The 12,892-nt window shown below is 45.3% G+C and overlaps 1 protein-coding gene across 1 annotated transcript in view; it reads left to right on the forward strand.

The window, feature by feature from the left end:
* The window catches only part of LOC135393920 (ecdysone-induced protein 78C-like), a 64,727-nt gene that overhangs the window by 46,395 nt on the left and 5,440 nt on the right, over positions 1-12,892 (forward strand). The window contains exons 2-8 of the mRNA XM_064624270.1: positions 84-208; positions 4,697-4,838; positions 8,503-8,756; positions 10,478-10,684; positions 11,448-11,573; positions 11,641-11,746; positions 12,375-12,688. Coding sequence (XP_064480340.1) covers positions 84-208; positions 4,697-4,838; positions 8,503-8,756; positions 10,478-10,684; positions 11,448-11,573; positions 11,641-11,746; positions 12,375-12,670 — 1,256 coding nt within the window. The 3' untranslated portion in view covers positions 12,671-12,688. The remainder of the gene's footprint in view (positions 1-83; positions 209-4,696; positions 4,839-8,502; positions 8,757-10,477; positions 10,685-11,447; positions 11,574-11,640; positions 11,747-12,374; positions 12,689-12,892) is intronic.

The following is a 12,892-nucleotide window of genomic DNA, read 5'->3' on the forward strand; positions in this document are numbered from 1 at the left end:
TGCATCGATTGCCGTGCCGAGGTAACGAACGTGTACATCCCTGAGTAGAGAAATAACGTCCACTTTGTTTCTCTGTGTTGCAGAACAAAGCTTTGCAGCAGCGGATTCCAACAGCAGCACTCCCACGAAATCTTTTGTTCCCTGTAAGGTGTGCGGGGACAAGGCGTCGGGATACCACTACGGCGTCACTTCCTGCGAAGGATGCAAAGTACGTCACTTCCGCTTTTTCTTTCGCTTCTTTCCTGCCTTGCGCTGCCTGTTTAGATGGCTTCGGCGCACCGCAACGACTTTTGCGTCGTTCCTAATGCTTGTTTTTGACGTTGTGACAATATAGGGATGCGTAAAATATGAATGACATATGTGGATATGTGGTCACATACTACGATGACCTCTATTCTCGGAAGTATACGACACAGAGGCCAAGTGCTAATAAGAGAATTCCTAACAAATTAACAGTTTGAGAGCACAGCGCCCTGAGGGAGCAATGAGTCTCTTATGCTAGCTATGTGCGTACATCCCTAAATCAATCTACGTGATACAGGAGTTGGCGTCATATACGTGATGGACATGGAGAGTAAAATGCATAACTATTGTTATATGCGTATATTGCTATATGCATAACATTGCCATATATGCAATAGCTGACATACGCAGTTTGTAGTCTTGCAGTGCGTATATTTGTGTTGTGAGGTCGTACAAAAAAATAAAATAAAATGATTACATATATATTTTGAACGCAAAACAAGGATACAAGAAAGCTGGAAGGAAAAATTTTCCTCAGCCTCTAGGAAATGTTACCTAATGCAGATTGTAATGCGAGTAGGAGGGTCTGCTGTCACGTGTTTCATTAATCATTCAGTGACAAAAACGAATCTCGCTCTGTGCCCCCCCCCCCAAGGTAAAAAAAAAAAAAAAAACAAGAAAGGAAAAAAGATGAGCATGTACGGGGCCTTTCGCAAAAAAGCAATCAAAGCTGACGAAAATCCAGAATTTGAGTTTCGCTCCTCGATGGAGCCGCCATCTAGTGAAGTAGGCGAACATTGAGTCTCTGAGTTTCTTCAGAGGCGTCTTGGGGGTCATTGAACTGTAGCGGAAGAAATGGAGCTTCTCGACAGAGTGGGAGAGATAAATAAATGGGGAAATTGCGTAAGATGTGTTGTGTCGCAGGTGGCGGCGAGATGGAGATATTGAGCTCTTTTCTTTTTTCGCCGCACCGCTTGCCGTCTGTTACCGCCGGACGACTCGGTCCGAGAGAAATAACGTCCGCTACAGTGGCTCCCCCTCTTGACAACTTTCGCATTTCGCTCCTCATTTCGTTTGTTTGATGCGGCAGAACGCTTCGCTCTCGCGAATCTCTCTTCAGTGCACCTTATAGACGGCGCAATCTCCCTGAAACATGGCACACACAAAGACAGTGATTTATCCAGACACCCCCTTTGTTTCTTGTGCAGCCCCTACAAAAGGGGGGCTTTTTTCAGCTTTAGACACATATCAGCAATGATACATTAACATGCTACGACTTTAACGTAGATGTAATAACGACTCACCCCATTTTTGCACCCCCCACCCTCGCTTGCGATGCCGGATTACTGCACTAAGGCATCTCTTTTCTCTTTCGGTCTCTCTCTTTCTTTATGCATTAGCTCTGCGCAACCTTATTCTAGCCTGGCAGTCGAAAATATCGTCGGTCGAGTTTCGACTATTCAGGCTCACATGTATAGGAGATTGTATGCTTTTGAAGGGAGTTGTGCTACAGCTTTGCTTTTAGTGGAATTTCCTCTTTTCATTTTCTTGTATGTGTGTATGTTCTTTTTGTTTATTTTTATTGTTAACAGATGGATGTTGGACATCATGCTTTTTGCATGAACGATGTGTGTCGCGCTGCCAAATGAACACAGGGGGTCGGGCCGCGTCAAGCTGCACACTAGCAGCTTTTTGCCTGACCTCCCCACCAACTTGTTTGGAAAAATAAATAATTGAATCGAATTGTATTGAATTCATATCCTCGGAGCTAGTAAACCGCTCCGCTCCCACTTGAATCCGCATCGCGATGTGCGGTGTGCGGGAGGGGGGGGGGGGGGTGGGCAGGGGGTTGCGCAGGAAAGAAAGGGTGGAGGATGTCGTCAAACATTTAGGGAAGTGTACGGGGGCTTGGATACATCACTGCAAAACTCCAAACCTTTGAAATGCGGATTAACTGGATTAACCATGACACAGCAGACCGCATGTCATCCATCTGCTATCCTTCGTAGGTCCAAGCGACGCTTTATTTCCACTTCATTGCCAAAATCTCTCCCATGACTTCCTAACTGCTACTTGCACCATGCCACATGTGTCACCCCTCCGTGGTACTCCATAGGGAGTATCCCTCTCTATGCATGCGTGCAAGACTCGCGCAGTGCACCCTCAACCGGTCCTTGTCACACATTATTGCGGTCGACCACATCAAAATTCATATTACACGTGGCTAGAATGGCAGCGCCCAAACTTTTTTTTTTAAATTCTGTGTTAGCGCCGCGAAGCAGCTGTGGCTATGAGCGGCGTATAGACGTGGACAGATGAAGAGAGGAGAGCAGGAAGGAGTGGGAGACGGTGGGGTTAGTATGCGTCCTGGGCCGACTTCAAGGGGAACTGTGCCGACGTTCGTCTGGAAAGTCTTCGGAAAACCCAGGGAAAACCTCAGACAGCACAGCCGGTGACAGGATTCGAACCCGTGTCACCTCCCAGTCTCGGCGTGGAAAGCAATCACTCTAATCACTACGCCACGGGAGCTGGTGGCTCCCAAACCCTTCGTAAACAAGGGGATTTTTAAAAGCGGGATTGCTGTCTCTGTGCATATCGTGTCTGTCTGACGCATCTCGACCACAGGGATACTACTCCCACTCAATATTATGGATAGGTTGGAGCTTATACCAGTATGGGTATGATTGGGTGTGGTTGTCAGTAGCAGATTCATGGGGGGGGGGGGGCGGTCGCCCCCATTTATTAGGTTCAACATACGTTTCCCCCTTTCCTCTCCCCCTTCGGCGCTTCGGCAAAAAAAAAAACGCCGCCCACCAAAAGTAAAAAAAAAAGGCGAGGGTCTGGCTCCGCCACTGATGGTTGTAGGGTTTGGTACGAGTTTATTGGGTTTATGTTGGGGCTGGGATCAGGGCCGGCGAGAGGGTGGGGCAGCCGGGGATGGCGCCTCGGGGCCCGGGCCATTTCAGGGGCCCGCGGGACTCGAGGCCTGTCGTAATATACTAAAGAAGAAATACTTGCACTGTGTTATCGAGACGCGAGGAGGGGGCCCGGACATGACCCATCCCCGGGGCCCGTAATTTCTCACGCCGGCCCTGGCTGGGATTATGGGATAGGTTTAGATATAGTTACGGAGAGGTGGCCCCGTACAGCTGGCCCCTCCCAAGAACGCGTTTCAGTTGCCTCTAAACGTCGTCCGGTCAGTCCTAGAATAAGGGATTTTCCCAGCACCCCCTCACACCCCTTAATTCACCCCAAAATAAAAGGCCAGAAAAGCAGCAAATATGGGTGTCACATACACCCCTACGTGGCACCTCCTCCCTTCCTCCGAGACAGAAATCCTGGGAATATCCATGCCTGGAATGGTATTATGGGCCTTTCCTTTTTTTTTAATTACTGAGATTCTTACTGCAATCATATTACCACAACCTCATGAAATTTGCCGCGGGAGAACTGGCTGCGTTGGCGGTGCGCTAGAATATAGCAGAGTGTTGACAGTTACAGTGTATATAGCTACAGTTGACAAACAGATGCTTTGTGTCTGTCTCATTTTAGTACTGTTTTAGCAGCTGCTTTAGATAAGCGTGCCATTTGCCGAAAAGCGGATGTAGCGTGTACACACGCCCAGGAGCGGCGCGCGCAAGAAATCTAGTTTGGCAACGCTGAGTTAAAATCGCTCCGGGCAAGTCCATCGCTAAGTGCATCACGTCGGCTACGTCGACAGTTAATAGTAACGGTTAAAGGTGGTTAAAATAATGAGATATCTAAACGGATCAGTGAGAATCAGTGTTCGTGGAACCAACAGAGAGAACAGGACTCCTGTTCTTTAACGTTGGCACAAACTTAGGACTGTCTACATTGCGCAATGCCGCACGGCGATGGACAACAATGAGCCGGGCTTTCCTTTGACGTGAGTGATCCTGATGAAATTAGGGGAATTATCGCTGTAACTGAGCAGCTTGTGTTTCAGTGGCGGCAAAAAAGAAACCACAACAATCGCGCGTTTTCGTTCAAGGGCGATGTACTGTTTGTAGTTGCTTGCTTATTAAATTGACCGTGAAGTGTCGATGGAAGTTGAACAATTTCTCTACTGCTGGTAAATGAGTTCCTATATGCAACTCTGTAAGTGCAGTGTGTGAGTCACTGTGAAATCTAACGTGAGACATAGGTTGCTTGAATGAATGTGTGGAATGCAGCACGAAATGCGAACATCATTCGCACATGAAAAATGCGACTTGGAAGGTGACCGTGAAACTACAATTATTGTTGATGGACTTCGATTACACTGACCTTTTAGCTTCTTGTCAACTTTTCAGTGTTACTCTCGACAAGAACGGGCACTAGCATTCATCCCGGTGTAGCTTTTTTCCCAGTACTCTGTGTCCAAATAAAGTTATTATTATTATTATTATTCCAGTATACGGCAGTTAATAGTTTTCCCCCTTTCACCTCGCAGGGCTTCTTTCGCCGAAGCATCCAGAAGCAGATCGAGTACCGGTGTTTGCGTGATGGCAAGTGCCTGGTTATCCGTCTGAACCGGAACCGTTGCCAGTACTGCCGATTCAAGAAATGCCTGGCAGTTGGCATGTCTAGAGATTGTAAGTATTCACCCATGGGGGACCCCACCTTTGTTGTGTGATTGTGCTCCTTCTGCCTGTTTCATGCCAACATTGATTAAACTAAATCTGGGAGCCTAGTAACCAGACTGAACATTAATCAATAGAAACACGGTTTCTATGCCGACATGTTGCTGCTGTTGCAGTCTAATAACCACTATTATCCGGCAGGCTTATCCTGATTTGTGAGAGACAACAAATTTGGGCAAGGCATTCTGACAAACATTGGTGATGTCGTCCACTGCAAATCATCAATGATATTGGTTATTCACTACCTAACTGGTTGAGAGTAAAGGTGTATTTGAAAAAACGGCAACGGATAGCAACGTGCAGTTCTGTCACTGTTCAAGTTAGTTTGTGTAGCACGTACGTATTATAGTCTCTGTCACTGCACCTGTCACTTGTGCGCTGAATTCCTGATAAGGGATGATTTGTGAGACGCCTTTCTGGTCCGTCATTTGGTGATGCACTTATACAATTTAAAATATGTTACTGTAGCCGTGTTCATCCTAAGAGCGGCATCTTGGGTATTGAAGGTGAATGTTATAACTAGGGCCCGGATTTTTAGGCATTTGCCTATAAATGCCTAGAAACGCCTAAATACGACATTTTCGGGGTTGCCTGCCTTTTTATCGACTCTATTGCATTGTAGCTTTTTAAAACATTTTTAGACGCCATAAGAGCCTTTTTTAGAGATGTAAGTGCGAGTGCTGCACTTTGCTTTTCGTTACTGCACGTTGCGTGTTTCTTCCTTTTTTTTTTTTGCGTACATTTGATCCAAATATTTGGCCTCTCTGGGCCTTTCAAGATCTTCGAGAGCGGAAAACTAAAAGTGTTATTCAATATAGTGTGCTTCCCTGCTGCCTCAGCATTCATGTGCCAGAAGTCAAAGCCTCTACGGTACCTTAGCTTTTAAACGAGCAAGTTTTCCTTGGTGGAACATTCTGTAACACCAAGAAAGCCAAAGAGCGTACCAGATTAATGTGCCTATTTTAGCTTTTTATTGCCTATTTTGGCCTTTTTTGAGGCCTAAATGCTTGCCTATTTCCGTCGTTTTTGGTGCCTAAATTTCCGGGCCCTAGTTATAACAACTAAAGCCCGGAAATTTAGGCTGTAAAAATAATGGAAATAGACAGGCGTTTAGGCCCTCAAAAACGTCAAAATAGGCAATAAAATGCAAAAATAGGCACATTAATCTGGTACGCTCTTTGGCTTTCTTGGTGTTTCAGAATGCTCCACCCAGGAAAACTTGCTCGTTTAAAAGCTAAGGTACCGTAGAGGCTTTGACTTCTGGCACATGAATGCTGAGGCGGCCTGGAACCACGCTATATCGAATAATACTTTTGGTTCTCCGGCCTGGAAGATCTTGAAAGACTAAGAAAGGCAAAATATTTTCATCAAATATACATGAACCTCTTCTAGCAAACCACGGTACTGCAGGAAACAAAAGGCGCAAACACGCAGAAACGAAAAGCAAAATGCAGCACTCAACGCGAGCCTGAAAGCCGTACTCGCACTTACACCTCTAAAAAAAGGGCTGTTATGGCGTCTAAAAATGTTAAAGAAAGGCTACAATTCAATAGAGTCGATAAAAAGGCAGGTAAGCCCGAAAATGTCGCATTTAGGCGTTTATAGGCATTTCTAGGCAAATGCCTAAAATTCCGGACCCTAGTTATAACATTCTTTTCTTCGACTGCCATAATTCAACTAATGTTATAACTTATGTTCATTGAACTACGAATATAACTTTCCAAATGCAAGTGTAACCCCCCCAGTGTAAGTCCCCAAGAAGTTACAAATACAACACTGTCTTGTCACGGTTAAAGGAGTATGGACGGCACTTGGAACATACATTTTTTTTACTATGTCACACGAACATACTACTTTCAGAAACCATCACGCAAAATATTTCCGTTGGGAAGCGCGAATTTACCGAGAAAATTGCTTCGCGAGAGAGAGCGTCTCGTGACGTCAGGTGGCAGAGGACTTCTCATTGGCCACAGAGAATCATCCGCTAGCGAGAGCGACCACTCAAGACGAGGGAAGGGTGGGGCGAAATGCGACTGGAAAAAGGAAGGAGGACAAAAGAAGGCGCTCGCCTCAGTATCGACGAGGCACATGACGTGTCAGACCGGCAGCCTAGGGGAGCAGGTTCTCCGACCGGCGAGATTCAAAGCCCTCTCGCGCTCCAGGATTACGCGCTGCACTCGTAGTTTTGAAAAATCACACTAAAACCTTGGGCTACAAAATGGAAACTTTTATTGTGAAAGTCACATATTGTAAATTTTGCACAAATATTCGATATTCGATTCGGTATTCGGAATTTTTTCCCCCATTCAATTCGATACTCGATTCGATGTCTGATATTCTGATTCGCACACCCCTAGAAAAATTGTTTTCACGATCTAAGACGTTTTCAACTGATTTTTCCATTTCCAGTCCACGTTTGAATATTCGAATTCTCCACGTAGCCAATCGCTCTAAAAACGCTATTTAGCACTGTTTTCACGATCTAAGACGTTTTCAGCTTGATTTTTCCATTTCCCGCAGGTGTCTTAGCCAGGGAAATGTCTCCACGAAAAAAAGAAAAAGAAAGAACACACTGCTCTTTCCTGTGACAAAAAGTGTAGAAAAGTAACATCGGTTACCTGTTGTTACGAAAATAAAGAAAACAGTTCAAAAAATAAAAAAAAAGATAGTTTTACTTAAGTACTGTCCTAACATTAGCTAACCCAGTCTAACCTAACCTCACCCTGCGTATATGTAGCCGGTTATTGTTAACGTTATATATTAACCTTACCGATACCTTAAGCATACCTAACCCGAGCCTAACGTAGCCTTACGAACCTTAGCCTTACACATTTGCACGAATGTGTCCCCCATATCCCGACATACTTGTTCTCGAGTCCTTCCTTGCTCCTTTAAATATACAGTCAACCCTCGATTTATGAACCTTCGATTTATGAATTCCCTCGTTTTATGAACACTAGCACGAGGAACCAAACTTTTTACATGCATTTTTCTCTCGTTTTATGAACCTCGATATTCTAATGATGAATGGAATTTCTGGGAACCAACTAGGAGTTGCCCAGCGTTTTTGCCCTCAATTTATGAACGGGTCGTTCCGAGGCCAGCAAAAACCTTCAAAGGGATTATTCGTGGTCTTATGAATGACGCCTGAATAGACAAAACGTTTTCCAGGTATTGCACCCTCGGTTCTTAACCCCTCGAAATCCGAACAACAAACAGGTTTTTGCAGAAGGGTTCCTGACCTCAATTGACACAGCGGAAGGCATGGTCCAAAGCAAGATTAAGCTATTTAGTATTGCATAATAAACAGAGTGTGAATGCGCTAACATCTGTGTTTTGTGAGACTGATACAGCAGAAGGCATGGTCCAAAGCAAAATTACACAATATATTGCATTACAAACACAATATCAACTCGGAAATACTGTTCCATTTGCTCGATAGTACTCACTTAACGGAATTTTCGATTTATGAATCCCTCGATTTATGAATGATTTTTCGGGGAACCGAGGGTGTTCATAAATCGAGGGTTGACTGTATATGGAGAAAAAGATGCTCACGCAATACTGTTCTTAGGTTGAACGCGACTCTAGAAGCGTTTTTCTCTCTCTCTTGTAGCTGTTCGTTACGGGCGGGTGCCGAAGCGTTCGCGTGAGCGCAGTGGGTCTTTGGCAGACGATTGCGGAGGCAGCGTGGTGTCGGGCGGCGGCGGAGAAGTGAGTCCATCCGAGGCGGAGCAGTGTGCTCGTGACCTGGAAAGCCAGCAGCTGGCCATGTACGATATCATCCTCACCATCTCACAGGCGCATCACGCGCACTGTGCCTACACCGAGGAGAAGACACGAGGCATAGTGCGGAAGCCGGCCATCTTTGTGAGTTTGCGTATTCCTCTACGGTAGCAGTTCTCAACTTGATGCCGTGGCACGCAGGTGGTCCAATGGGCTTTGTGCTGCAGTTCTGATACTTGATAGTGCCGAGCATGCCTCGCGTATTTGCAGATAATTGCTTAGGCTATTGCGTAGTATTAAGATAGCCGTAGGTTCCTCGAGGCCGACAAGATAACAGTGAAAAAATGGCTAGGAAGCAATCGTGCTGGTGAAGATGATGCATAATGTAAAAACCCTGAGACTAGGGAACACGAAGGGACAGACACAACATGAAGTCTCAAGAGACTTCGTGTTGTGTCTGTCGCTTCGTGTTCCCTAGTCTCGGGGGGGTTTTTACATTATGCAAGATAACAGTTCTGCTGCGCAGCATCAGTTGAGAATTGTTGCTCTTCACTGTGGCTGTGTTGTGCTGTTGTTTCCTGGCATTGTAGGAGGTGAAAGTTGGTGTGTTGTGTAATCACGAAAAAATAAATAAATACATAAATAGAGGAACCAAATGAGTGCCACAAACGATCCAAAACATCTCACAAAAACCATGTTACTGCTTGTTCTCAAGCTTGGATGTTTCCAGTACAGACAAACTCAGTCACACGATTCTTTCCTAACATTGGAATGTTATATGTATGCATATTTTGCTAAGAAAAACACCAGTTTATTTGAAAATTATGCATAATTTCTCTCTCGATTCTGCCAGTATCCTTGAAGATCCCCAAGTAGTCAATACTGTGGAAGTTTTTTCCACATGGAACCCTTTTTCGTGTGTTCCGCACGGATAAAGAAATCAAGAATGGCGTATCCCACTTTGGACTTCAACTACTGAAGACAATTATTGCACGATGCTCAGTCCCCGATACTGCGCAGTCCCTAGCCTCACACAAGGTGTAGAAGTCAGTGGGGTCTTTGTACGAAGTTAGTCACCCTTCTCCTTGGGCAACTACAGAGATTAGCATGCGTTCTAGAAAACTGCGCTTCAATTCGCTAGTCTGGCCGGTGACCAAACCGAGGAATGTCTTAGCCTTGAGTGTATCGTTGCCCCGATTCACCCAAACAAAGAGAAACGCCAGGATGCGCCTTTCTTTCAATGAACCTGACCTGGGATAGGCCTCTGAACTGATCGGAGCTAAAAACCAAACAATGAACTACCCAAAAATGCAAAAATAATGACTATTTACAGTATTAACTATACAGTGGACAAGGTCCACTGTAGGGTTTCAAGTCCACCTGGTGCTGGTATGAAGCTTAGCATCACCGTTATCATTAATGTGTAATGTTAAAGCCTGTGTCTATTTGCCATCTGAAAATTCGTCTAAGGTACGTGCAGCTAAATGCTGTCTTGAAAGCAAAGCACTCCTGATTATGTCGAGACAAGAATAATGGCTGATCGGTACTCATAGAGCCGATGACGGAGCCTGGACACAGACACCCAACTGGAAAAATTTTACAAGCAGGTGCCGAAAGATATTGTATGAAATGGGTGAATTATGTATACCTTTTGATAGTTTTCATATGGCTAATGCAAAAGCTTTGGTGGTCAGTCATGACTCATTTAATGTGAGCAGCTTTTTTTTTAAATGGGAGTGGAAAAAAATCCACAGCTGTGCTTTTTGCAGCATTGTACAGATAATTGACTACTGCTTATGGCTTAAACGTCAATGTACCACAGACAGGTTTTACTGTACATGAGCTGTCATCCATGACTGTTTCAGAGCCTCGAAGAAGTAGGCAGCAATAACAGCAGCGATGGAAGTGGCAACGGAGTGTCTTCTCCTGATAGTCCTGAGCAGAGCAAGATGGGATTGTGGCAACAGTTTGCTGCTCTTGTCACTCCCTCAGTGCAACGGGTTGTGGAATTTGCAAAGCGTGTGCCCGGGTTTCTGGACCTCGTTCAGGATGACCAGCTCATTCTCATCAAGGTGCTGGAATAGGCCATACAAGCTTATTGAATTGATACCTATCACTCTATGTTTAAGAGCTCTCTTTTTGCAATACCACGTTTAAAGCCCCTAGCTTTCCACAGTGGGAAACTAACATTTCTGCAAAGTGTGGGACCTACAAATCTGCGGGATCGCTTACCGACTTGTCCCGCATGCTCTTCTAGCCTTTCGTATCAGTTGAGTCAGATTTTGCAGTCGCGACTGATCGGGTTTAACCTGCGAAAATGGTGCAGATTGATTGAAATCCTTGCATAACTGTGATACTATATACTTAGAGCATGAAGTTTTAGGGCTTTACCCGATTCTTCCCCAAATTTGCACCCCGAATTGAAGGTTCACCCTTTATGGTGAAACCCGATTTCTACCCGGCAAATTCCCCTCACTGGGATGTCTGTAGGAATGCGCTTACTTACTTGTTTGGCAGTAAATGCAGTTACATTACCGTTTGTACCAGACCATTACAGTTAGTTTCAGCAACTGAACCCGATTTCTGCCCGATTTTAGCGTACCGGAATTCGCGTGAATTTAGTGCACACGTTTATTTACCCAATTTTTTACCCCCCGAATTTAGAAAAAAAATATTTCCTGAAAACTTCAGGCTCTATATATACTGTATTATTATGAAAAACACTATATATAATGAAAAACACGCAATCCTGAGGGAAACAGCAGGTTCCGCGAGACATGGCCAATTAAGCTAGGGGCTCTAACCGTGTTGAACTAAAAACATTTTCCCTTCTAGGCGGGCTTCTTTGAGGTATGGCTGGTGCATGTGTCACGGGGCGTTGGCATGGGGCCACCGCAGGACACGCTGACCTTCAGTGACGGGACCTACCTCATTCGGCAGCAGTTGGAGCTTATGTTTGACGTACGTCCCAGTGGCGGCAAAACGGCGACACGGGTTACCTAACTGGTCATTTCATTTGTTTTCGCAGCACGAGTTTGTTTCTGCCATGTTCAACTTCTTTGTGGCCTTCAGCAACCTTCAGCTCAACGATACGGAAATCGGTCTCTTCTCTGCCGTAGTTCTACTCACAAACGGTGGGTGCTTCGAAATCGGTCCAGGTTACTGTGTCTTTCTGTGGCAGACTGAAACGTTGGTATGTTTGCTGAAAATAGGAAATGGGGCATGTACCTCTTGCTCTTGTTTCAACAATCCCTATTGTTTTGAGAAGCAGTTAATATTGTTCTATGAGTACTCCATATACAGTCAAACTCCTTTATAGCGAACACCTTTTTAACGAAAATATCACTACAGCAAACTTTTTTGCGGTCCCGCTGGAGCCCTATAGGTCCAATAATGGACATCCTTTTTAACGAAAATACCTTTACTGCAAATTTTTTTTGCTGTCCCCTGAGTTTCGTTGTAAAGGAGTTTGACTGTAATTGTATTTCATATTATTCTGTCATAGAAGTACTACACCACGTGCATAGAAGCAGTACACAGAGATTTGCGTGTAAAGTTTCATAGAGAAGACACAGATGTCTTGAGCTGTGCCCACTCGTTATTTTAGCATAGTCTAACACGGAATAAGGTGATGCCTGCCTGTCCTGCCCTCTGTGTGCAACAATCAGTCTAATACGCTCGGTTATTTGCATAGCGCGTGGTTCTGGAAAATGGGAGTAGGGTGATACGTGCCTGACCTCTATCTATCGCTCATACACGCAGAGCGGAACGGCCTGTATGACACCAAAACAATAGAAGCAAACCAGAGCCGCCTTTGTGAAGCTTTGCGCCTGCAGGCTGGGCGCAACCATCCAGGGGACCCTGGGCTTGCAAGCCGAGCCCTAGCACTTCTAGGACCCCTGCGGGCAGTGGGAAGCACCCATGCGCGCCACCTGGCTTGGTTTCGTGCCCACTGGCAGTCCTTGCGCCTGCCCCCTCTCTTTGCCGAGATCTTCGACATCCCGTCTCCAACAGGGATAACGTTGCCTGAAGATCCACCTCCTGCCACGCCGTCATGAAGTGGAGGCAAAATACTGGTGAGGCGCATTGGCTTACGGTGAAACTAGTCACAAAGTCAGTCGTTCTCGCTAATGTCTTTGCCAGATAATATCACGTTCTAGTGGATCGGAAGGCACCCGCGATTATCCCTAAAACACGATAAGCCAATGACATCACACTTCTCAGTTTGGATTTGTCATTGTTGTTTGTCATATTCTTATTGTCGCGTGCCCTTGATCTAC

This window comes from Ornithodoros turicata, chromosome 5, assembly GCF_037126465.1.
Source record: "Ornithodoros turicata isolate Travis chromosome 5, ASM3712646v1, whole genome shotgun sequence".
NCBI classification, from domain to species: Eukaryota; Metazoa; Arthropoda; class Arachnida; order Ixodida; family Argasidae; genus Ornithodoros; species Ornithodoros turicata.